Source organism: Sminthopsis crassicaudata, chromosome 1 (assembly GCF_048593235.1).
Source record: "Sminthopsis crassicaudata isolate SCR6 chromosome 1, ASM4859323v1, whole genome shotgun sequence".
NCBI lineage: Eukaryota > Metazoa > Chordata > Mammalia > Dasyuromorphia > Dasyuridae > Sminthopsis > Sminthopsis crassicaudata.
In genome coordinates this window covers 412,879,626-412,906,344 of record NC_133617.1, presented here as the reverse complement: position 1 = coordinate 412,906,344, position 26,719 = coordinate 412,879,626, and the positions used below count along the sequence as shown (strand labels likewise).

At 34.2% G+C, this 26,719-nt stretch overlaps 1 protein-coding gene across 12 annotated transcripts in view; it reads left to right on the top strand.

Annotated features, from left to right (window-relative positions):
- The window catches only part of LOC141550006 (transducin-like enhancer protein 1), a 118,477-nt gene that overhangs the window by 37,917 nt on the left and 53,841 nt on the right, over positions 1–26,719 (top strand). For 8 of the 12 annotated variants that reach the window (XM_074280126.1, XM_074280121.1, XM_074280131.1 and 5 more), the window contains 2 exons: positions 14,357–14,561; positions 15,316–15,332. In XM_074280126.1, the coding sequence (XP_074136227.1) occupies positions 14,357–14,561; positions 15,316–15,332 (222 nt within the window). The remainder of the gene's footprint in view (positions 1–14,356; positions 14,562–15,315; positions 15,333–26,719) is intronic. The other 4 variants (XM_074280132.1, XM_074280129.1, XM_074280127.1 and 1 more) reach the window with 1 other exon arrangement.

Here is a 26,719-nt window from a genome sequence, read left to right as displayed (position 1 = left end):
AAACTTTAAAGCAAAATATGTTGTCCAACTTAAATTGTAATAAAAAAAAAATTTTGCATCTGGGCTGAGAAGTAATAAACAGGTCTTCCATTGGAGGATAGGGAAATAGTAGAGAAGGCTGGCAGGAGAGGAGCTTGCCTCAGCCTGCCATCTGGTACTTTCCTTTTTAAACTAATTGTTATTGATAACTAGCTGCTAAGCTCTGTTTTTATGTTGCTGAAGAACTGCAAATTTCAGTCTTTTCTAATTGGCTATCTTGGGCAAAGTGGCAGTCTGTGGCTTTAACCTAACACCCCCCCCCCTTATGATGTTATTAGCACATTGCATCCAAAACTTCACCTTCACTCGTGGCAAGGCAGCAGAGTAGAATGCTCTTGGAATCAAGAGACCTGTGTTTAAATTCCATTGCTAATATGAGGCTCTTTGATAAGGAAGAAATCATTTCACCTCCCCAGTGTGTTTTCTCATCTGATTAAAATAGAGATAATAGTAATTATTTGTACTATCTACCTCCAACGGTCCTTGTAAAAAACACTTTTTAAACTTTTAGTGATTTACAAATGTGAGTCTATATTTTAGCTAATTAACTATTGTTAGATTTTCCCAGCCTAATGATTATCACTGCAGTTTTCAATCTGACCTTCTCACATTATTCCTCCACATTTTCCCAAAGTCAGGCAATTCTGTTTTCCAGAGTTTGTCCTTGTTTTTTTTTTTTTTTCTTCCTTTAAAAAAAAACACTAATTATTTTTTAAAGTCATAATATTATTGTGTAGAACAGTTGACTTCTGTGATTTAAGTACTGTCCAAGTTGGTCAAAAATTGGCTCACTGGCAATTCTTCCCCTCCCCCATTATGTCACTCTTGTTCTTTTCCCATGTATTTTCTCAATATATTATGTTCTTTGGGTATTAACTTACCCAGTAATAGTTTTACTTAATTGCTTTTTTTTTTAAATGTTAAATTAATAATTTAAAATAGGAATATAGTTGAGATTGTGTGTGGCTGTGTGAGTATGCCTGAAAAATGGTCCTTGGGCTTCACCTCATTGCCAAAAGGATCTGTGACATAAAAATAGATTTAAAATACTTCTGCTTTAGTTGTTCTACTGTTGTTGGTTTATTGGTTTTGTTGGGTCTGTGATGAAACTCCTTAAAAATACATATATATTGATCAGAGTTAATGCAATTATAATGCCTTTTGGATTTAAAATGATCCCTTATTGTAGAATACACATTTCTTTCCTCTTGCTGCTTTATTTTACTGTGACATATTAGCAAGTAAAAAACATGGTCATCAAGGGATTCTTCAAGGTATTTGAGTGATGTCATTGATTGAGGCAAGGCAGGGTGGGGGGAGGGGATAGGGCTTGGAGAACTTTGAACCACTTGATCACTCTTTAAGAAACTTAGGGATTATCTGTTTAACTGTTGTTTTTTCCTCTGAAAATTTCTCTGTAGACATTGGAGAACATGCTTTGGTATTTTAGTTGCTCTAGAAATAGGCTTTCTTGGGCTTCCAGAATTTCACAAGGTATACCTGCTTCTTAAAATACACAGACCAAATATTATTGTCTCTCTCTATTTGAAAAAAAAAAATATTTTTAGTCCGTCTCCAGTTGTTCTTTCACAACAAGGCATTGACTTGAGTGATAGCTAAATTCAAGGGCATAAAATTCAGAGTTTATCCTTAATGTACAAAAATGAAAGTTGTTTCTCCCGCCTCCATTTTTGCCACAAATCACAGAATCTGAATCCTAAGAATTTTGGAAGTGGAAGGGAGTGGATTGAATCAGAACTATAATTTTAAATGATTTCCTGGCTAATTATTCTAAATCATTTAACTCATCTTTTGAGAAGGTATCTGACTTGCCCACAATCACATTTAAAATTGTTACTACTTTAGGTCTTTTCTTGTATTTCATACATCTTGTCTTTACATATTTTATATATTTGTCATGTCCCCTAATAGTCTCTCATAAGCTCATAGACAATAAGAACTGTTTGATTTTTGTCTTTGGAGTACAATACCTGACACTGAATACATGCTAGTTGATTCATCAGTATTTAATTATTGCTCCTCTTTTGTGGAAACTCCTCTACCAGGGTACATCACCAACTCATCTGTGACATTGTCAGAGTTGCTTCATTGAGAAGTTCGGCGTTTTGCCCATAGTTTCTCATCCAGTATGGAGTCCATTCTTCTATGCCCTTCCATTTTGCCCTTTGTAGCTCTTCTTTTAAGAAACTGCCTTTCATATTACACATGGAAATTACTTTGGATTTATCTGAATGTGTAGGACACTTAAGTTGGGCAGCTAATAGAATGCCAGGCCTAAAGTTGGGAAGACTTCAAGTTCAAATCCAGCCTCAGAAAATAACAATAATCCTTGGGCAAATAATTTAACTATGTTTGCCTCAATTTCTGCATCTGTAAAATTAGCTGGAGAGGAAAATTGCAAATCACTCCAGTATTTTTGCTAAGAAAACCCCAAAATGAGTTCGTGGAAGAGTCACACAAAACTTAAAAAACTGAAAAAAAAAATGTAAATATGAGGCTTTTCATCCTCACATCCCTTTAGTAAGATATAAACTTTTTGATGGCCAAGACCTCCTATTTTGTCTTTGTATCTCCAGGACATAGTACAATACCTAGAATTTAATAGTTGTGGAATGGATCCAAGGTAGAACTTGAGTCAAACAATAAGGCAAAATAATCTCCTTACTTTACCATTAACTACATTATCTTACTGTCCATATTTCTAAGCCCACTCCCTTTTTAGTTCCACCCACCAGTTTATGCTGTTATTAGTCTGGGGATTATCAGCCCTCTCAAGTCAGAGGAAGCATATCAGGAAATATATCATGGTACTTCCAGGCCAGCTAAGTGCCATAAATAGATAATTAACAAGAGTATTCTAAGTGCCATTTACTAGAATTCAGAGACTGCTACTTGTATTTTCTTTTCTTGGGTAGGGGTTATATATATTTCAGCATTTGAACCAGATGTTTTTCTTCATGCAAGAAGGATTTTTAAGGGATTTATCACTGGAAAAGTAATGCTATTCAGCATTTTCCATAATGCACATTCTATAAGTCTGGCTAATAAAAATTTAAAGTTAATTTTTAAAAAAATAAGGATTAGTTTTAATAAGCCTAAAATATATTTGAAAAAGAGATCAATCATTGATTTCAGTATTTAATATTCATGTAGAAAAGAATCAAGTTCCTGGTACAAAGCAGATAGATTTTGAGGTGGGATTTGAAGGACAGAATGTGTGTGCATGCAGGAACAATAAGGTTGATAAGCTTATATACTTGGAGTATTTGGGGCCTTTTAGCTAGAAAAACCAGATGTCTGCTACACATTATTATCTGGTGATAATACATATACCTGATAGCAATGAGCTTCGTGATTATTCTGACTTTATTCTGATTTATTTAATAGTAGCTTACTTTCTTTGAAGGATTGGTCTGTATCAGGCAGGCTAATCTGTGGTACAATGCTTAATCAGTCTCATCTTTTTTTGTGTGTGCCAAATTTGGGGGTAATGTATATTATGAATATCCTGAAAGCATATGGAACATGCTTTTTTTTTTTTTTTTTGAAGGATATGCATCTTTTTATGTTAGTAATGAAAGCAATGTGAAGGGTGACCCAAAACCTCTAGATTTCTCTTGGATTCTTGTTTCTTTGCATAGGCTATCTCCCATGACTGGAATATACTCCTGCCTCTTAGAATCCCTTCAAAGACCAATTCAAGCATCTATATGAGGTCTTTTCTCATCTCCTCTATCTGCTGAGGCTTTTCCTTCTCCCAAATAGCTTTGTGTTAACTTTCTAGATTTTATAAATGTTTTTATATGTACATGATGTTTCTTCTGATAGAACATAAGGGTCTTGAGGGTAGGGGCTGTTTGTTTTCCTGTTTGTATCTACAGTACTTGGCACACAAAAGCTTTTTTAATTATTCAGCTTGGGGGGGCATTGTATAGGTTTTTGATATTTTAGAAAAATAAATGTTTTTGTCTATTTATACTCTTAAGACAAATTGAGCCTATTGTTGCATGAGTTGATTGGCTACAGGATTAGCAAGATGTTGGATTATTTTCCCCCCTTGGATATGGCTGACACTTATCTCTGGGATTGTTATGTGAAGTTTAAGAGGATGAGTTTAACCTCTTGAGGGTTTATTCTTTCCAGTATTCAGTTAATCCTTGGAAAGCCTATAAATACCTGGACTGTGTGTTTCCTAGTTAAAAAAGGAATAGAACCTAAAAGAATAATGCATACAACTATCAGAAAGAATAGACTAAATGGCTGCAGCAACATTCAAGGTCGTCTTTGTCCGCTGTAATCTGTTTGATGCTGCCAAGCCCTTATATGAGTATATCTTAATAGGATGGCGATTTATTTATTTATTTTTTTAAAGAAACTGCAAAAAGCTTTTGATGCATCTTACTTTGGATGGAGTGCAGTTAAATGTTAAATTGTATTGCCAAGCATCATTCTCATACAAGTGTTCTGATTCTCAGTGTTCTTTCATAGAGTTACTCCATGGGGTTTTGCGCATTTCCTTGTTGGAAGGTTGTTGAGCAAGTACTGACATAAATTCTGATAGGATGTTAATGTGAGAGTGCCTGAAGTACAAGTTAATTAAAGATGAGAAAAACAGTGTAACTATTAGAGCTCTCTGTAATACATACTTAAAACAAAGGAGAAATCATACATTTTTAGGGCTAAAATGGAATTTCAGTGTCCATAGGGACTTTAAGGCCCAAAAACTTATCCAGGGTTTAATTATCTAGCTAGCTAGTGGCTAGAACTCCTAGATATGATGGCCAGATTAAATAGTCTTCGTTCCATTTATTTCATTGAGTGATATAACACAAATATATCAATATCAATACACACACATATAGATAGATATAACTAAGAATGCTGTATCTTCCCATCTTTCCCAAATTTTATTGAAATCTTTTATTTTTATGTCACCTTCATTTCCAAATAACATCCCTTCCTTCGCTCCTGCTGAGAGATCTATCACTAAAAGAAAAAAGGTGGTGGTGGTGGGGGGAACTAAACTAGTTTAGGAAAATTAACCAAAAAGCATGAACTAAATTTGACAGTAAATGTGGTATTCTTCACCATAGCGCTGCAAAGAAAGCAGGGAAGTGTATTTTCCTCATCTCTTTGGACCAAACATAGTCATTATAGTCACACAGTATTCCATCTTTTTTATTTTCCTGTTTACATTATTGGAGTCATTGTGTATATTTCCTGTTTCTGTTTATTTCCCTTCCCCATTAATTGATATCTTCCCATGCTTCTCAGTGGCTCTCATTAGACTGCCATTTCTAAGAGATTGCTATTAAGTAGTTGTTGTTCAGTGATTTCAGTCATGTGTGACTTTTTATACTCCATTTGGAGTTTTCTTGGTAAAGATTCTAGAGTAAGTTGCCATTTCCTTCTTTAGGTCATTTTATAGATGTGGAAACTGAAGCAGACAGGGTTAAGTAATTTGCTTAGGGTTGAGGTAGGTTTTATCTTTATACCCATTTTACATAGGAAAACAGACTGAGAGCAGAGAAAGGACTCGACCACACAGCTAGTAAACTTTTTGGCTTCAGGCCCAGCACCCTAATCTATCTTACCTACATCTCCATTCGTCCCATAATTAACACACCCTTTACATAATTTTGGGCGGATCATTAAAGCTCTTAGGGTCCCTAAAACTCTCTTAAGACTATCTGTTGTAGAGAAAGTACTTGCCTATGTCCTGGAGGTGGGTTCCTTGTCTCAGAGTCCCCTGTATTAGTGAAATCATAGGCCCCAAACTTATCTGTTGCTTTACTGTCTGTAAACTCTTCATCTACCCTCTAATGAGGAGAGGCCATTCACCTAATGTAGTTTGTTTAATAATACATCAGCAGTAGGAGAGAGTGTGTATACATGTATGTGTGTTTTTTCTAGTTGTTAGGCAATAAATATAATAATGGGACCTGTCTGTTTCCAAAGTAATACTCACTGTGTAAAATTGCATAATATAAACCATAAGGATTATTGGGAAAATGACATTAAAATCACAACACTCAAAAACTTCGTTAGTGATATACAGACAAAAGATAGGAACTTATTTAAAAATAATTGCTCAGTATCGTACATGTTAAGTCTCTGAGAAATACGTAAATATTACAATAAATAGTGGCAGTGTCTGCAGCCTCGGATGCTACTTGGCAGGCTGGTAAAAAGCTTGAGTGACAACTTGATTTGATAAAGATTTGAAATTCTGAAGTTTGCTTGTAGGAATGGGTGTCAGAAGGATTGAAGCTAATGAGTTCTTGTGAAGTGGTGCAGTTTATTGTATTCTCTTTGATTCTTGAATATAAAAGTCACACATAAGCTAACACAATTTGTGTTATTATCAGAATGTTCCCTAATATATCAATTATATTGGAGCAAATTCATTTTTTGAAACAACCCTTATATCAGAACTTTCTGTACTTAAGCCCTGCTCTGTTTGTTTACAAAGTGTCATGCCATTTGTTCCTCCTCTTTGCATTGTAAAAAGTCTTTAAAAGAAAGAAAATAGCAAAAGATTTAGTAATGAATTCAGAGAATAGCAATTTTAAGAAAAAACCACTAAGAAAATTTTAAGAAAAAACTAACGTAAATTTTTGGACTCATATTTTTATGTAAACATTAAAGATTAACACAAAATTTTTCCTTCCTCCCATTAACTATTAAACCCAGAGACAAGGATTCTGTTTCTTCCCCTGTCTGTGACCATCATGATTGTTTTACCCATTTTGGGAAGTAGTTATTTAAAATTTTGTGTGCTTGAGGTTTTCTCTAGAAGACACAGACAAGGAGACATTATTCTTTTGTGGGTTTTGAGGTCTCATTAGCTCAAGATTTAGAACATTTTACTCATATCCTTCCCAAATTTGACATGTTGGGAGAGGAAGATGAGACTATCAAATTCCATTGTTACCAAACCATCCCTTTCTTGCTTTTTAACATCAATATGGAAAAGGTTCCATGGTTGAATCTTTTTTATGTTGTATAGCAGAATATGATATTTATTTGGATAGAGAGCTATGGAAGGGTGATATATTTTAATCTTAACATCAGTGTAGTCAATTATAGAAAGTGGATGTGCTTTTTTTTTTTTTTTTTTTTTTTTTTGAGGTACAAAAAGTAATTTATATGGGGACAAAGGAATACTGAAAGCTGAATTAAGCACACACACACACGCGCGCACACACACACACACACACACACACACAACACCTTGATGGAGCCAGAAATGCTATCACATTAATGGGCATGCAATGGCATTTAAAATGTGTCCAAATCTCTGTTATTACAAATGAAAAAACATTGCTCAAACTTATAATAAATAGCAGGACCAGGATAATTCTAAATTGTTAAAACAATAAACATTGGTTTATTTTAATGCCATTATTAATTTAAAATGGGTGGAGAGGAACTAGATTTTCTTCGAGATTTATATTTGTCAGTTTACCTAATTGCTTGGACAAACACTCCAAGAATCAGAGTTGGAAAGGACTTGGTAGCCCTCTCCTTACCTAAAAGAAGGATCTCCTTTATGAAACATGATGTACTCATCCCACCTTTACCTGCTGATCTCTAATGAGTATTAACTTACCACTTCCCAAAGCTTTCTCTTTTACATTTACCTCATACCTGAAGTCATTAAGTATTTACATCTTTTACTATATTTAACAATTACCTGGTTATAATTGGGTGTAAGTAAAACCTTATAGTTATTTTGATTTGCATTGTCATTTATGAATTGGACCATTTCATATGATTGTGAAAATATTGCAGTTCTAGATTTGTTTGTGTCCTTTAGTCATTGGGGAATGGCTCTTCTCTTATATTGTTAGCTTTTTATATATCTTAGTTTCAGAGATATTTTCCCCTGTTTGATTGCTTCTTTTCTTAATGTACTTATTGATTTTATTCTTGCAAAAGCTTTTTAATTTCACGTAATTAAAATTAACTTTGTTATGTATGAATGTATGTATGTGTATGTGTAAGTTTGCTTTGTTTGGTTAGGCATTTTTCCCTGTCCCATAATAATGAAAGATACCTATCGAATTCTTTTGTGACTTGTCTTATGTTCAGGCGCTTTTTCTTATATAAGACTTTGATCTAAATCTAATATTTGCCAAACTGCTTTTCAGTTTTCTTAGTAGTTTCTGTCAATTTGAATTCTTCCCAAGTAATATATGCCCTTGAATTTGTTGAAAACCATATTATTAATTTCACTTATTTCTGATAAATCTTTTAAGAAAAATTTTTAAAAATTTCTTCCCAATTACATTTAAACACTTTTTTACATTTTTCTTTTCCATTTTTTATTAAAACTTTTTATTTTCAAAGCATATGCATAGATATTTTTCAACATTCACCCTTGTAAAACCTTGTTCCAAATTTCCCCCCCTTCCCTCATCCCTTCCTCTAGACAGCAAATAATTCAGTATATTAAGCATGTGCAGTTCTTCTATACATTTTCCCACAATTATGCTGTACAAGAAAAATCAGATCAAAAAGGAAAAAAAATTACATTTGTTCTAGGTTTTCTACCTTATCCCTACCTCCAGTCCCCATTAAGAAATCACATGTGAAGCTATACAAAAAAAATTTCCATAAAAGTCAGGTTGTAAAAGAAAACATAGATCTCCTACCCTAATAAGTGTGTGTGTGTGTGTGTGTGTGTGTATGTATGTGTGTATGTATGTGTGTATGTGTGTATCAGAGAGAGAGACAGACAAAGAAGTAAAGAGAGAAAGATAGAAAAAATATTCTTCAATCTGTATTCAGACATAATCAGTTCCTTCTCTGGGTATGGATAAAATTTTTCATTATAAGTCTTCTTATCCATTCTTACTTAGTTTATTCTGTTCATCTACTTTTTTTTTTTTTTTTTTTTTTTAACCAGGACCAAGTAGTTTTGATAACTTACAATATAATATGGTAATATGGTGATAATCATTCCTACTTTTTTTGATCATTTTCTTTGAGACTTTAAACCTTTTTTTCTCCCCTTCTAAATAATTTTAGTGGTTATTTTGCCTAGTAAGTAGCCACTTCATCAATGTCTTGGTAAATTTATTTTAGCTATTGTCATTTTGTCAATAATACTATCTAACTATGAACAGTGAATTTCTCTAAATCATTCCAGTCATTTAATTTTTTAAATAACATTTTGTAGTTGCATTTGGAGAAGTCTTGAAAGTGCCATGATAGGCTGAAACCTATATAACATGCATTTTAAAATTATTTTTTATTTGAAACTATCTTTTTATTATTTCCTTCTGAATTTTGTTATTGCTATAAGATGTAATTTATTTCTGTTGCGTTTATTTTCTATTTTGCTACTCCTACTGAAGCAATTCATATTTTCTTTGCTCATTCTCTGAGGTTTTCTAAGGAAACCAGGTCATTTGAGGACAGTTGTCTCCAGCTATTTTTATGTCTTTCATTTCTTTCTCTTATTTTATAACTATTAACTAACATTTCTAGAACTGTCAAATAACAGTGAAGAAAAGAAGCATCTTTTCTTTATTCCTTATTTCTTGCAGAAGGTGCTAGTATTTTCTAGCTGCAAATAACGTTGACTTTTGGTTTTAGATATGTACTTATTTTATCATTTTAAAATAGCTCCTCTTAGCTGTGCTCCATTTATTTTAAATAAGAACCTTTTGCTTTTTTGTTAAGACAGAAACTCTTTTTAGCTCTGGAGAGAAGATATATTTCAAAAGATATGTGGGTTTTTCTGTTATTTAAAAAAATTTATTGGATTGTCATTAAAAAAAATCTATTTTTTTAATTTTAAGAGTTTGCTTTATTTCTGTAATATCTCCTTAGGAAAGTTCAAAGGAAAAGAATAAACAATTTAGTCTTTATTCCCCTCTTACATAGCTCAGAATGTTGGAGTGGAAAATTTTAAACACTTGCCATCTATACCTGTGGGCAAATTACTTAACTTCTTACTGTTTTCTCATCTGAAAAATTAAGATAACAACATAACTCATGAATCATTATGAGGAAAGTGCTTTTATAAAACTTAAAATGATACATACATGTGAGCAAGTATTACAAAAGGCAATTTAATTACATTTATTCAAAGAACTTAGTGGAGTTCCATCATTACTATCTTTCAAGTTTCGCATACTATTCTATCTATATGGACCACAGTCGTCCCCTTAGTGACATTTGATCTATCCCATCTGGCTCATTCCCTTTACCTCGAATCCCCTGCCTTCTTAGATCTTTCTTTCTTGGAAGTCTTAAAATCCTTCATGGTGAAGTAACACCTCATCTACAAAACCTTTCATGAGTCTTCTGATCTGTGATGAAAGACAACAAAATTATTCAATATTTTTTCTATTCTTTATCACATCTTGAGAATTGGTCCCTTTAACTCTCCAAATGATATCCATCCTCAGCATGGATTATCTCTGTATATGGTCTGGTACAACTACTTCCCATCTTTAGCACTATTTCTATCATGTCATTCATCATATTGAATTCTACAATGTGGCCTGTCTATAATACATGTTTTTTGATTGATGAATAAGGTAACTTTTTTATGGAAAAAGTACCTTGTTTTAGAAAATTTTGACTTCTCTTTGGCAGATTCTTCCTCAAATTTCATCTTAGGTTATCTAGATTATCAGCTGCCCTAAGTAAGTTTGCATGACAACTTGTCTTCAAGCTTGTGTGGAACTCCAAATATAAAAATTTAAGCTAATTGCTTTTTCTGGTATATAACCATCACTTTTCCATTCCTTTTACTTTCATCCTGGCATCTGGGATGGCAGCTTTTCCATTCTTCCTTCCTTTCTTTTCCCAGTACAACGGAGACAATATTTTCTAACTTCTACTCTGTTGTTGTTGTTATTGTTCAGTCTTTTTCAATAGTCCTCAACTCTTTGTAACCCCATTTGGGATTTTCTTGTCAAAGATACTATGGTGGTTTGCTATTTCCTTCTCCAGCTCATTTAAAGAATAGGAAACTGAAGCAAGGGGGTTAAAGGAATATCCAGGTCACAGAGCTATTAAAAGGTCAAATTTGAACTCTTGAAGATAAGTCTTCGAGACTTCCAAGCTTGGTATCTTTAGCTACTGTGCCACTTAAGTTGTCCCACTTCCACTCATAGACTCACTAAAGTGTCACTTCCTCATAAAGAGACTCTTCGTTTTTCCTATGATAATGTACCCCATTTGCATTACTTAAACATCCATCCTTACATTGTTGTTTTTGTTTTTTAATCTCTCCTACTGGATGCACAGTCTTTAAGAGTAAGGGGACTGTGTCTCTTGTATTGTTTTATTTTGGTTTTTTTTTGTATTCCCTACCTCCAGGACCTCCTACGGAGTGGGCCTGTTAAATATTTAATTTAAAAGAATATCTGATAAATGATTGTGAACCACTCTATTGCTGCTCTGGGCAGCACTATATTTTATGGCCTTTTTGCCCAAAAAGAGCTGCCCATGCTGAATATTGAAGCTCAGATTCAGAATTACACTTGGGAGGAGGTAGAACAAGATAGGAATGAATTAGAAGTGATTGACATGCAATTAAGGGATTTATTTGTCATTTTTACTTAATAGTATTTATTATCTCCAGGGCCTAGCATAGTGACTTGTTTGTTGGGTTCAACCACCCTCTCTAATTATAAGTTTATAGTTATTTTGAATTAATTTACATGTTAGTGTTTACATTGCATGCCTTGGATTTAATATTTCTAAAACTTAGTCGAGTGAGAATGTCTGTGACTCTATTCCTAACAACAATGAATCAAAACCAAATGAGTTGAATGCCTGCTAGACCTGGCATAGAGCTGGGGGGGGAACCCCACACAAAACCCTAATACTTATTTGAAAGGGCTTTTTGGTAAGGGAAGCAGGATCTACTGTAGTTGAATTTCCACTTCGCCCTTTCCCCCTCCCCCCCCAATCAGTGCTATGGTTAATTATCCACTGCAGTTGCTTGTGTATGCATCATTGGGTTCTCCTTCCCCTCCCCACCCCTATACCCTTCCCCCCTGAAACCGGACATAGCTCTTATTCTCCAAGTAATGATAGTAATTGGTGCTAGGACAGACCTTTTACTCATCCTTCTCTGAGCACATTTCTTATGGCAGGTGTCTAGTTTTTAATTAAGTGCTAATGAGCATGCCTACCAGACCGTGAGGCTGCTGCCAGCTTCTCCAGTTTTATGTCTTGCTGTTGCTGTGCCCCTTAACAGGTGACAGAGCAGGAATTAGTGTCTTTGAAACGACAGGAAGGTGATTATATGCATAAAATAATTGTTACTGTGATCTTAAAATGGTAAATGCCTCGTTTAGATACACTTTTCAAGAATACTCTTCTTGTCTTCTCTGGTCTGTCCTTGTCCCTATTTTTCTTCTCATTAGGAATGGTTTCACTTCAAGGATAGGAGAGATTTATGTAGAAGGTGGTCAGTCTCCTTTTCCCTGCTATGGGTTGTTTGTTTTTCAGATGATGGGGGTGAAGGGAGGCTTGCCAAGGTTTTTTAAATTCTATACAAATAGTTTCCTGATTCCTGATGATAAATCACAGGATTTTACCTTATACTCTGAAGGTGGAGAGATTTGAAGACAGTATTTATTGTTCTATTTAGAAATCAGTGAGAAGGTAGTGCTCGAGGCCCTTACTGAAGAGCAAGCGTGATTTAATGCAGTAGGGACAGTCTAGGAGGGCCATCAATAAAATAAGCAGTTGAGGCCTAGAGAAGTTACCACAAATCAGGGCTTTAATTTTGGGATCTGACAGGGCACCTTAGAAATTAAGCTTTAATCATTTTTACTCTTTCTTCTAAACCTAGTTTTATACCTGGCAGCTGAAATATGGCTAAATTTATGTTGCATTGCCTTTTCTTGAGTATTTTTCATTGCACACAGTAAGCTATTAACTGTAATTTGAGAGAAAAGAATACCTTTTTAAATGTGGGCAAATTTATGAGATGAGGGTGGGGGAGGGAGGTTGTTGGTGGCCATGCAGAGTGTTATGTTAGTGAGAGAAGCAACTAGACTGGGTAGATTGGAGGGCAGGGGATTCTTACCTGTGCCCTGCTGTTCCCCAACTGTGTGTCCCTGGGCTTGCCACTGAGCCTCAGTGTACTCATGTGTAAATGAGAAAATGGATCAGATCATTCACTGTAGCTAGCCCCTTCCATCTTTATTAGTCATTGCTTCTAAGGTAAATGACCTAGATTGGCTAGTTGTGGTGAAGTTTTCCTCTGATGGGATGTCCCCTGGGAAGTTGGTAATCACCTCATCACAGTCTTGAGGTGGAAAGGACAACAGAAGTCATTCAGTTTCATCCCTCTCTGGAAGTCTTCTCTATGAATTTTCTTTCTGCTTGTTAACTACAAGTAAATAGTACTTGAGTTCACAAGGGAGAGGCCAATCATTGTTGGGTGGTTCTCTCTTTTTCCAGTTATTTTGATTTATTTTGAGCCCATGCCTCCCTGCTACTTCAATTAGTTGGTCCTAGTTCTGACTTCTAGAGCTAAACAGAATAAGCTTAATCTTCCCCCTCTTCCCCATGGCAGCCCTTTAAATAAGAAAGTAACTCTTCTACCTCTTGGTTTCTTTATTCCTTTTAACAAATGAGAAAAATCAATTTGGCTGTCTTTGTCAATGTGGTGTTAGATTAATGCCAAGGGTATGTGGTTGAAAGGAGATTAGAGATTAAGCAGATTCGGAAATGGAGAACCTGGAAACTTAGCCACTGATGCTATCTATTTAAATAAACTAATCAGGCCTATCTTAATTAAAAGTAACAAACTTTTAGGAGGTATGATCATAATAATAGGTAAAATTTACATAGCGCTTACTATGTGCCAGACATTGTGCTAAGTGCTTTATCATTATTGTCTCATGCTATTCTCAGAACTGCCCTCTGAAATCGGCGCTGTTATTTATCCCCATTTTTACAGATGAAGAAACAGAGGCAGCATGCCCAGGGACACACTAGTAGTAATTGGCTGTGGTCAAAATTGAACTCAGTTCTTTCTGATTCTTAGCCCAGTGTACTACTCACTCAAAAAGAAAGTGGGTAGAACCTAGTATCTAGAGAATTCAGAAATTACAGTTTGGGGAGAGAGAAAAAAAATACATGAAGAGCATGATCTTTGAATCTAAAGAGTTAACCATATGTTTATTTTTTTCTCCCTTCTTCCCTCCCTTTTCTTCCTTTCTCTGCATTTTATGCCTCTTAATTCTTTTTCCTCATGCCCTCATTTCATGGTTCTCATTTCTTCTGGGAATGACCCACGACCACATGCCCACAGCAGCAGCAATTGCAGGCTCAGCATCTCTCTCACGGCCATGGACCCCCAGTGCCTCTAACACCTCACCCATCCGGACTCCAGCCTCCTGGGATCCCCCCCCTCGGAAGCAGCGCCGGGCTGCTGGCCCTCTCTAGTGCATTGAGCGGGCAGTCTCACTTGGCAATAAAAGATGACAAGAAACATCACGATGCAGACCACCACAGAGGTGAGAGGCATGGCAAGCCTGATTAGGACCTGATTCTTTGTCCAATGAATATTCATACAATGCTGCAAAGTTGTATCCATCTCCTAAAGAAATCCCAAGTTTATATAAAATGAGAAAAAAAGGAACTGTCAAAAACCTTTTTACCACTGAAAAACGGAAGTTTTCAGTGTTTGAAATGATGGGGATTTATTTGTAGGCTTTCTCCCACTATAGATTGTGGAGCTTTTTTTTTTTTTTTTTTTTTTTTTGACATCTTGGCAACTGCTTAATGTAATGTCAGTGGCCTGCACCATATTATGGAAAACTGTTAACTGCTTAATTGGGTGATTTTCAAAGAAAGTAATGTTGTGAAATGGGGTGAAATGAAAGTTAAATTTTAAAGTGAATGTGTTCAAATGAAAGGTTAGATAATTGCATCTGTTACTACTTAGTTTCATAGGCTTTAATTCTAGTATGCATTAAATATTGGGCAAAATTGCACTTGACTAATTTTTGAAGAAAGTAATTTATTCTGTCATGAAATTAAAAAAAATAGGCTTTGTGTATGGTTAAACTGTAAATCTATGTTTACAAAATACTGTAATTTTCAGGAAATCACTGTATTAGGAATGTGCAATGACTTATATAAATAAAAGCCATTTTTAAAACTGTTCGGGGCTTGTGTTCTAATTTTTCCCCCCTTTTTTTTATTTCTGTTCTTGCCTCTGTGTCTGAACGGGCATGTCTGTGCGTTTCTTGGTAACCACGGGATCAGACAGAGAACCGGGCACAGTAAGTACTAAAATTCCTAACATAAAAAATATTCCATTTTCCCAACACTTGCCCAGATTTTTACTTCTCTTTTGCCCTACACACACACACACACACACACACACACTCTCTTATGTTCTTTTTAGTTTGGGGCTTTTTCTTTATATTTTGGTCGTTTTCATTGTTGTTTTTAAATGAAAATTTGGTTTCCTTTCTGAGGTTTCCAGTTTTTTTGTGTTAGCTCAGAAGGCAGCATTATTTTGTTTAAAAGCTTTGTCACTACTGGCAAAGTACAGAGAATTGCTTGCTGTAGTTGTTGAATATGCTTTAGTGTGTATTTTCCTCAGATCATATCAATAACAAACCCATGGTTGTGCATGGAGTTCAGGTTGCCTTTAAGAGGTTATGCAAACTCCTTTTATGTGAACCTTCCAGGTGAGAAATCAGAATCCATGGTGAGCAAATGTTACCTCTTACTGAGTGATTGATTACATCCTTATGGATATTTCTAAGCTACTTGATTTCCCCATGCACCATAGTTTCTCTTAAGTGTTTGCCTTTGGGGCATGAACTTCAATTTAAATAAAATTACATTAAAATCTTTATCTGAATTAAATCCTAAGAAAGTAAGGTCATATAGGTGAAGATGCTATATGCATGTGGGGTTCACTTAACCTTGTTCATTTTGCATTCTCCACAGCTCCTACATGCCTCCTCCTTTCTGGTTGCCACTATTTGATGAAAAGTGGGCCTTAGAGACTAGAATAGTAAAAACACATTGAAAGAAACTAGCATTGCCTGCCATTGTGATTTCTCTTTTCTTTTGGTCCCTTTCCCATTCAACCCCCACTCCCATGCCTGTTTTTGAGGCTTAAGAAGATTGAAGAATTGTGAGCATCTTGTATATGATAATTCTTGTATATAATAAAACAAGATGCCCTATTTTAAATTTCATTTATTTATTTATTTATTTTTGTGTGCTATTTTCATATCAAAGATCTTTGGAGCTTTAGGAAAGAGAATACCTAAATGTTTTAAAAAATGAAAAACCTAATTCCTTTTTCCTTCTTCCCCACGTAAGACTAAAAGTTAACAATAGTTATTCTGGAAAATCTTTGTGAAGATGTTTTTTGTTGAATTGTTGCTAGGGAGACTGGTTTTGGTGAGCCCCGTCTGTTAGACTTTTTGAAAAATTCCTGTCAGATATCCTCTCTAGAATATGCTAAGAAAGCATCACAGTTTAAGGAACAATATACATGGTGTCAAATGATGAAGGGAAATGGAACTTTTAGTATTTACTGTCAGGATTTGTAAGTTTTATTTTCTCTGAATGTTTCCATAAATTGTTAGCATTTTCCTATTTCCTTTCCTTCCTCTTCCTTTTCTCTAAGCTTCTTTTAAGCATTTTTTCCTGTCAAAGATCCTTTGGGCAGGCCTGTGAAGTCTTCAGACCCTTTGAGAATAATGTTTGTAAATGTATAAAACAAAATTCCTTGGATGCTAAAGGAGCCAATTACAGTGAAATGCAATTATCAAAGTGTTTTTTTAAAAGCATTAATGGACCCTAAGTTAAGAATGTCTTCTTTGAAGTGTCAAAAAGTAGATGCCACTATAAGATTAGATAATAGTGCTTGTCCCCAAATATAAAAAAAAAAACCACATATGTATGTATCTGTATGTGCATGTGTGTTTGTTCCTGTGTATGTGGATGTGTGTATGATAATAAAGTAACTTATGACACACATGCCAGATACTGTGCTAAGTACTTTATAATTAGATCTCATTTAATCCTCACAACAACCCTAGGAATGTAGGTCCTATTATTTTCCCCATTTTTAGAGAGAAGGAAACAAAACCAGACAGAAGTAAAATAACTAGTAAATGTCTGAAGTCAGATCTGAACTCAGATCATCTAACTCCAGGACTAGTGCTTTATTCACAAGGCATATGTGTGTGTGTGTGTGTGTGTGTGTGTGTGTGTGTGTGTGTGTGTGTGTAAAATTAATTTTTAAAAAAGTCAAATAGTTCTATAAATTAAATAAGGGCCATATCACATTTGTTCGGTCCCTGTGGTAAGCTGATAAATGAAAATGGACAAGTGTGGCAGTGTGGAAAGGTATGAATTGGTTACAGTTTATATCCTATATAAATGAGATCAAACTCCTGGGGAAACTTGAGATAATGAAAAGATATCAAAAGACAGTGGAATCTTATATCTCCTATTAGCAAATATCTATAATTAGTTGATATCCTACATATGAAAGGTTTGGGACATATTAATGGTAACAATCACCTGTGATTTTTTCTTTTTAACATTTTTTTTTTCGTTTTACATTTCAAATAGTGAAGTGGGATTTTCCTAGATTTCCCAAATTAGCATATATTTTATTTTGCTAATTGTCTCTAGTTTATATATTGAAAAGTTGAGAAATTTTAGCAGGGTATGATCTTAGAGACTGAAATCTCCTTAAAGAAGTTTAAAATCATTCTTGAATTTTTTTTTCTTAGCCAAGCTCTGCTATTAGTATTTAGAAATCATTGAATGAATTCTAGTACATTACAAAGTGAAAATTAGATATTGCATAAATCAATAAATTAATACAAAAACACCAAATCATTGCTTATTGTCTTTCCATTGCAGTTTTGAAAATATTTAATTTTCTATATCTGAGGCAGGATCTATAGCATTTGTTATTAATTCATAATATTATGAGCCTATAATGCAAATCAGGCAGGTGTCACAGTTATGTAGTCTGACCTGCCTTATTGCTACTATATAATGTATAATTTGACTATTTTTCTTCTTATAGGAATACACTTATGATTCCTGATGAGCATATAATTTGATGCAGTTTAATGTAAGAATTAAGAGGATATGTGGGTAATTTAGAAAATATGCATCTGTGCTTTTAAATTAAAAAAAAAAATAAATATTACCGAAATACCAAGCCCAAGACTGGGCAGACAGAAACATGAGTATATACCATGTAATATTCATGCCCACTGATGATTGTTTGCAACAGAGAGTTAAGGAGAGGTGTCTGTTTTGTTGCTCATTAGCTTTCTCTCGTCCTTCCCATATTAAACAGCCCGTATTTAAATAAAGTATAAAAATTGGATGATTCATCTGGAACCAAAGTTGTTCAGGTTTTGGGATTAGGGAAGACGTATCATAGACTTACTAGTTCATCCAAATTTTCAATAATTAAATGCTTCTTTTTTTTTTCTTCCCAGGAGGATTGGGCAGTTTTATATTTATGTTGGAAAATTGAGAATAAACTTGGTAACTTTTATGATAACTTTTACTTAGTGTAAACCGCAATTGCCAATTAGTGAGGCTTCAGATACATTGACAATATGTTCATTATGTAAGAGGTTTCAAGAGCATAGTCTTTAGATCACACCATGTAACTGTTCTAGAATTGGTTGATTTTTAAATTGAATCTTGATAGGGGTATTTAGAAAATTTCCAGTTCCAAGGTCCTTTTTATCACACAAATTCCCAAGAAACTGAAAAACTTTTCTAAGGGTTTTGTTTGTTTGTTTCCTTTTCTTTTTAGTTTACTAGAAGGTGATCATTCAACAAGGAAATTTAGGGCTTATTGAAGCAGTATTTAGCTGTATAAAACTATGGGATTTTATTTGAATTTGGAATTGATTTGAAAATGTATTAGATTTAGGCTTTATTTCTTAGGTTCTAATGGGGGAAAAGTCCACATCAGAAAGATTTAAAATTAGTAGCATTTTTTCTGTCACACTTTTAAAAAAGGAAATTTGAATTAGTTGTTGGTAAGGGCTTAAACAGATGCTAAGGTGAGCATATAAAGCTAAAATTTTCCATAAGTTATTGATATGTGTAATCTGAAACATGTGAAATAGAATTACAGAGAATAATTGAATTTTGAGCTCGAAAGGAACCTTAGAAGCCATTATATCGAACTCCTTCAATTTATAGAATAGGAAATAGATTTAGAGAGGATAGGTTACTTGCCTAAAGTTGACCAGCTAGCTAGTCAGTGGCATAATATAGGTACTTAGAAATTGGATTTCCTGATAACTTGTCCGTAATTCTTTCTATTATATCATGATTATTATTATTATTTTAAGTTTAGCTTTTTTTTTTGGCCGAGATTATTCTTAAAGAAAAAGTGGTTTCATTTTCCTTTTCTAGCACATGCATAGTAGGTACATTAAATAAATGTTTATTAGATTTATATTTCTATTATCCCTTTTATATGAGGAGAATGGGGCACCTTTTTTTTTTATACACCTAGCAGAATCTGTGTTCATCAAATAAAAGTTAATGTTGTTTTACATATAACTTGACATTTCCCACAGCATAGCAGAGTTTAGATGAAACTCAAAGTGCATATGAAGTAATTTATATTTCAAAGTCTAAGTTAATAGTGTAAAGAACTATCTTGTCAAAAGTAATAATCTAGTTTTATATTGTTTGTGAAAACTAATTTTTCAATATTCATGACTAGCCTATATTTTGGGAGCTTAAGAGTCTTTTAGCTTTTGTTTTATATTCATTATTCACAATGGTCATTTATGGGTAGTTGTAAGGTCTGCCATTAGTTATAGCTATCTTTAGGTGCATTCAACAAAAGTCTCCATATGGTCTTTTTCTGTTGCCCAATTTTTAGAATTATAAACTTTTTGAGGCATCTATAGCCCTGAAAACTGTATTTTGTGTATATGATGTAGTTACACAAGTGGCTTTTGTTTTCATAGTCCTTCCCCTGTAAAATGCCACCAATCTCTCCCTTTCAGTAACTTACATCTGATACATTTGCCAAAAAGAACAAAAAGAGGAAGAAGTACTAGATATAATTCTTGATTTTAACTTACTAAGGGATCAATAGAAAAGAAGATGAAGGCAAGTTATTTCATAGTTAATTTTTTTTTAAAGTTCTGGTGAAGAATATACTTAATTCATGAAGAGAAAGGGAACAATCATTCATTGATCAAGCCTAGTATGTTCCATGCATTGTGTTAAGTAAAGGCCTTACAAATATTATCTTACTTGATCCTTATAATACCCCTGTGAAAGGTAGGTGCCCCTTTTCGCTCCATATTCCTAATAGAGAAGGCTAATGTTTAAGTAGAATCAAATGTGTGTGTTTGTATAGGATATCCCAGAAGTTTTAGTGCAAAAAGACTTTTGGAATCCTCTCTATATAGGTCTCATTATAATCTTCTGTAATTATGCTTGGGATAGAGGGTTGGATCTAGAGTTGGAAAGACCTGATTTCAAATTTGGTCTCAGATACTTAACAGTTGTACAATCTTGGGCAAGTAACTTAACCCTGTTTGCCTCCATTTCTTTATTTGTAAAATGTAAAATTAAAAAAAAAAAATGATGGAGAAGGAAATGGCCAACCACTCACGTTATCTTTGCCAAGAAAATCCCAATTGGAATCATGAAGAATTGGACACATAAAATGACTGAACAACAACTAACTCGTACTTTACAGAATGACCAGGAGAAGTAACAGTATTGTTTTTTTGGTTTTTTTTTTTTTTTTTTCATTCCTCCATTTATTTATTTATTTTTTCTTTTTGCTATTTCTTTTTTTTTATATATAAATTTTTTTCACAGTATATATGCTTGAGTAATTTTTTAAATAACATTATCCCTTGTATTCATTTTTCCAAATTATCCCTTCCCTCCCTCTACTCCCTCCCCTTGATGACAGGCAATCCCATACATTTTACACGTGTTACAGTATAACCTAGATACAATATATATGTGTAAATACTATTTTCTTGTTGCACATTAAGTATTAGATTCCGAAGGTATAAGTAACCTGGGTAGACAGACAGTAGTGCTAACAATTTACATTCGCTTCCCAGTGTTCCTTCTCTGGGTGTAGTTATTTCTGTCCATCATTGATCAACTGGAAGTGAGTTGGATCTTCTTTATGTTGAAGATATCCACTTCCATCAGAATACATCTTCATACAGCATTGAAGTGTATAGCGATCTTCTGGTTCTGTTCATTTCACTCAGCATCAGTTGCTGTAAGTCTCTCCAGGCCTCTCTGTATTCCTCCTGCTGGTCATTTCTTACAGAGCAATAATATTCCATAACCTTCATATACCATAATTTACCCAACCATTCTCCAATTGATGGACATCCATTCAACTTCCAGTGTCTAGCTACAGTATTGGTTTTTATGAAAATGCTACAAAGAAGTAAAGTTGTAAAATCATGATGCTTACTATTAATAAGGCCCCACATTGTAGTCATTTTGGGGAAGCAAGGAGATAGGGACAGGACAAAAGTACAGAAAGACAGATGACTTATCCCTTGTGACTGATTTGGGTAGCTGAGGCTCCAAGGTGTGATGGAACTGCTAAATGAACAGATTTGCTCTTTTGTCCTATCTGCTGATAACTGAGGATTCCGCCTTAATGGATTAAAAAGTCAATCATGTAGTCTCTAAATGTACAGCAAAATCTGTGAATGACCAACTGTGCTGGAGAAAAAAAAAAAGTGTAGCTTGTGGCAATTATTTAATTGGTGCCAGGTGTAGATAAAGAAGGCACACAGATGTGATGAGGTGCACCGTCACCTAATTGTTATAATGTTCGGCGTAAAGTTAATTGTCGATGTGTAGAGTATGCTAGCAAATTAAGTTCCCACTGCCTGAGTGTAACAGGATAAATGAGGTATCATGAGCTCCCAATCTGTACCTCTTGACACAGATACTTTTCTTGTGGATTGGAGAAAGTCCCTAGGGGTAATCAGCACGGCAGTAAAAAAAAATCCATTTGAGTGATGTGCATTATCTTCACATTAAGGAAACCTGCCCAGCTCTCTGTGTACCCATGAGTGAGTTTTCCTTTTATGTTTGCTACTGATGTTTTCATGGTTTGGATTTGGTTGGCAGAAAAGTTGCTTTGAGGTCCCAGGATATTTGAAGGGTATAGAACAAACATTCTGCTAAGTGACAGAATGTAATGGTTCATTAAGTTTGCTTTTTTTTTTTTCCTGGAGTTATTTACAAAAGCACATTATCCCACAAGGACAAGTATTAATGGTGAGTGGGAGAAAAAAATACAAGGAATAAGGTAAAAGAATCAATTTTATAACAATTTTGTTAAAACTTTTATAACTATATCTAGGATAGTGGTTCCAACTGTTTAAAATATGAAAACCCCCTTTAGCATCAAAACAGTTTTATAATAGTTTTACTCACTTAGTATCAATTAATAAAACATAGTTTTCAGAAATTAAGTCAAAAGTAGCTTTTTGTCACTGAATATTTTCTTCCATTAATCTTATCATTTGAAAAGTTATAATACATATATTTTCAGGGAAAATTACTCAGTTCACAGAACACACATCTAAGTGGTTATGATGTTTTTTTAATACACTGGGATTCCTAGATGCCCCTTATAGTCATTCTGAGTTGGCTGGCCAGGGTCTGAAGTACAAATTGCAATTTACCGATTGAGATGTCTCTACTTTATCCTTGAGTCAGGCAAGTAGCATCTCCAGGACATCCAAGAGTCTGAAAGGATGACCAAGTTTATTGTTCTTTCAACTTAAGGCTCATTCTGACTCAGCCAGGTGTGTTCCTTGACATTTGTTAGGTTACTCAATTAAAGTTACATGACTTAAATAGGAGGATTATTTCCTATTACCTTTGGACCTTTATTTCCATTACATTATCAGAGAATCTATTGAACCTTTCAACCTAGTACATTAAAACTTTTTCCCAATTAGTGAGCTGGATAGGGCAGCACATTCAGGAAAGAGAAGAGGAGGAACTGTTACTCCGTCTCCATAAAATTACGTTGCACAAATGTCTTTGAGAGTGCTCTGTAATGTATGGTGCATTAGCCCATTTAAGGTATTTTAAATATGCACTTATTCACACTGTGCCATTTTCTAACTGGCACATTCCCCTTTGTATCCATCACATCCCTGCCATTAGTAGCAGAGGAGTTGCTTTATCCTCCAGTCCTCCACATCTGTTGGTATTTTGTCACAAGTCATCCACTATCACAAGTGTTGCCATAGTATAGTGTCTTTTGACTTCTCTGTGACTGAAGTGCTTTATAAGCTACATAAGATGCAAAAGCTCCCTTCTATTGGAGCTCAGGAAATTTCACATTTACGTGTCAGCCCTTCTCATTGATAGAACAAGGCTATGTTTACACCACTTTTTTTTTTCTAACATTTTGCATGTGATATTGGTGTACATGAATCTAAATAAGAAATGACATTCTGGATCATACTTAATATTCAGCCCTATAATTTTTTTCCCAGTCGTGGTACTAATATTTTGTGATAGATGTGTGTTAATTTGGGTTTAATTCTCTTCCTCATATCATTTTAAATTGAGTTTTTCTTTCAATTAAGAAGTGCTGATTTTCTCTTCATTCTGTATTCCTTTCTCTCTGGCAAAAAAAAAAAAAAAAAAAAGGGTGGGGGGAGTAAGGAGAGAAGAAACCTTTGTAAGAGACATGGATAAATCAAGAGAATCAAATTCACATGTTGACCTTGTACAAACACAGTTTATCTCATTTTGTATATTTTGTCCATCTCTCAGCAGGTGTGGACTGTCTTTGTTCATCTTAGCTTCTTTCCATTTTGGTTGGTTATTGCAGTTGATCAGAGTTCTTAAATATTTCAGTTTTTCCATTTTCACAACATTAATGATATTTTATAAATTATTCTGGTTTGCTCACTACTTTTCATCAGTTCATACAAGTCTTTCTTTGTTACAGAACAGTAATATTTCTTGACATTCATATACTACAGTTTTCAACCATTCTCTGAATTGATGGGGCATCTCCTTGGTTTCCATTTTTTTTGCCATGATTAAAAAGAACTATTATAAATATTTTTTATATATGTGGATCTTTTCCTGCTTTTCTTTCGTTTTGTTTTGTTTTGTTTTTTTTTTAAGGTCTAGTAGTGGTATCTCTGGGTCCAAGCATCTGTATAGTTCATTGTGTGCTCTAATATTTCCAGGTGTGTAAAAACCAAAAATGTTCAGATTGCTCAAGGGGCAGAGACACATAATAGCTTAATTGGAAGGCAAAATTGATTTATTTTGCAAAATAAACATAATAGAGTAAACGTAATACATTACACAGAGCACTAAATCTGGACTTGGAGAACCAGCGTTCAAATCCTATTCCTGCTACTTACTACATAATGTGATCTTCCACAAGTTAATTCACTTCTCTTGGTCTTTGTTTTCCCTCATCTGTAAAATGAGGGATTGGGGTGTCTATGTGCCATAGTGCATAAAATTCTGTTCTTGGGGTCAGGAAAGCCCAATTTTGAATCCTGCCTCATCCATTTACTAGCTCTAAGACAACTAGGGCAAGCTAGTTTATCACTGGATTCATCATCATCATGTCACAGGGTGGTTAGGAGACTAAATTATATAGTATATAGGTAAAGTGCTTTGCAAACTTTAAATATATAAGTGCTAATAATTATTATTTTTTAGTTCTCAAAGTACCCTTTTTAGTTCTAAATCTATGTTTCTGTTAAAACTGATATTTATAGATCTTTCCAGAGCATCTTTTACATCTAATCTCAAAGATTGCCTTGCAATTCATGGGGTTCAACTAAGATTTAATTTTTAAAACATCAGCAATACAGTATGGCCATTGTAACATTGAGCACCAAATAGAGTTAGAATGGTTTTTAAGGTACTTTTTTTTTTATTACCACTTGGAGTTTTCAAATATTAATTTTGCTTTATATTTGGATATGTCATGATTGATCAAAGCAAATTTTTACAAATCTTTAGGGACCATGATGTACAATTTGAGCAGATGACTAATTGGTCTGTATTGTAGTACTCAGCAAAACACCTAAAATGAGCGTGGATGTCTATAATAATAAGTATAATGTGAATATAAAAGATCCATGTTGATTTTAAGTAGTATCTCTGTGACAGTATTATTATGGAAGTATAAAGATAATAGAATTATGAAATTTAAAGTGAGACACTTTAATTTTATATATTGATCTCCTAATAACTTTGCATTTAATGACAATTTCTCCATCTTTACTTTTTCTCTTTTATACATTCTTGGTTACAACCAAGGGTTCCTGAGAATGAAAAGTACTGGACTTAGGAGTTATTATTTGCCAGACATTACCCATAATGTGGCCCCCTGGCAAGTCATTTAACCTTCGCCTATCTCAATTTTCTTATCTGGAAAATGAAAATAATAATAGCATCTATCTTCCAAGGTCATTGTAAGAATAAAATGAAATAGCCTTTATTAAAAGTACTTTGTTAACCTTAAAATGCAATATTAATGCTGTTATTTTTATCCCATGTCTAGAATATTTCAGGGGAAATTCTTAAAAGTATATTCATTTAATACTCAATTTTAGGTTCTTTCAAAATTACATGTAAATTCAAATGAAGCCAAATATGAAAGAGGCGAGAAGGCATATTAATACATGTACAAGAGGCCTAATGTTCCTTAATTTCCTTTATTTTTGAGCATAATAAGTCTAGGGAGGAACCTCAGATGCTGAATCTAACCAACTCATTTTGCAGTTGAAGATTAGAGCCAGGGAAATTAAATGTCACTTGCTTTAGGGGTAGCTCAGATAACACAATAAACATCCAAAGCTGAATTTGAATCCAAGTCCTCTGACTCCAGAGCCTATGATATCTTACCCCCCTTCCCCTTAAATATGTATGTACATGTGTATTTTTTTTTTTTAATTTACAAACTAAATTGTCTTTTCACTTTTGATTTCTAAGGACCTTGCTGACTGAGTGGAAGTTCCTTCCTTGTATGAGAAATCATGAAACCACAGACACAATTAAGGAAATAGGAAGGAGTCAAAGAATGAGCTCTGTTTGCTTTCAGTAACTTTTAAATGGGACATTTATAGGAATACGAGCTATGTTTTAGATGATTCTACTGGCCAAACTTATTAGGCACTATTGTACTACGAATTTGAGAACTCCTGGCCAGGAATCCTTAGCCCAGGATTTTTAAGCCTGTCTCAGACCCTAGCACTTACTATGTGGTAGGCACTGTACCAAGACCCTGAGACCTATTAACTATGAATTCATTTGACTTAGAGTGAAATTTTGTGCTTGTGATCTTTTAAAGCCCATAGTTGAAAGTGGCAATTTGCAGATGTTTAGGCATGTTAATTAGCCAAGCTCCAATTCAAAAAACTGTTTTAGGCCTTTTGGAAAGGAGCGTTAAGTTTATATATTAGGGGAAGGGTTCAATAAAGACTTGTAGTGGGAAACTAGCATTTGGGCTTTTTTTTTCCCCTCTGCCTTCTTAATCTTCAGAACCAGGTTCTTAAATTCTGAATCTCTCACAGGTGCTTTCTTTTGGCTTCCTTGTGGTAGTCATTGTACCTCTTAAAGAGGCATAATCTTACCTAGTATA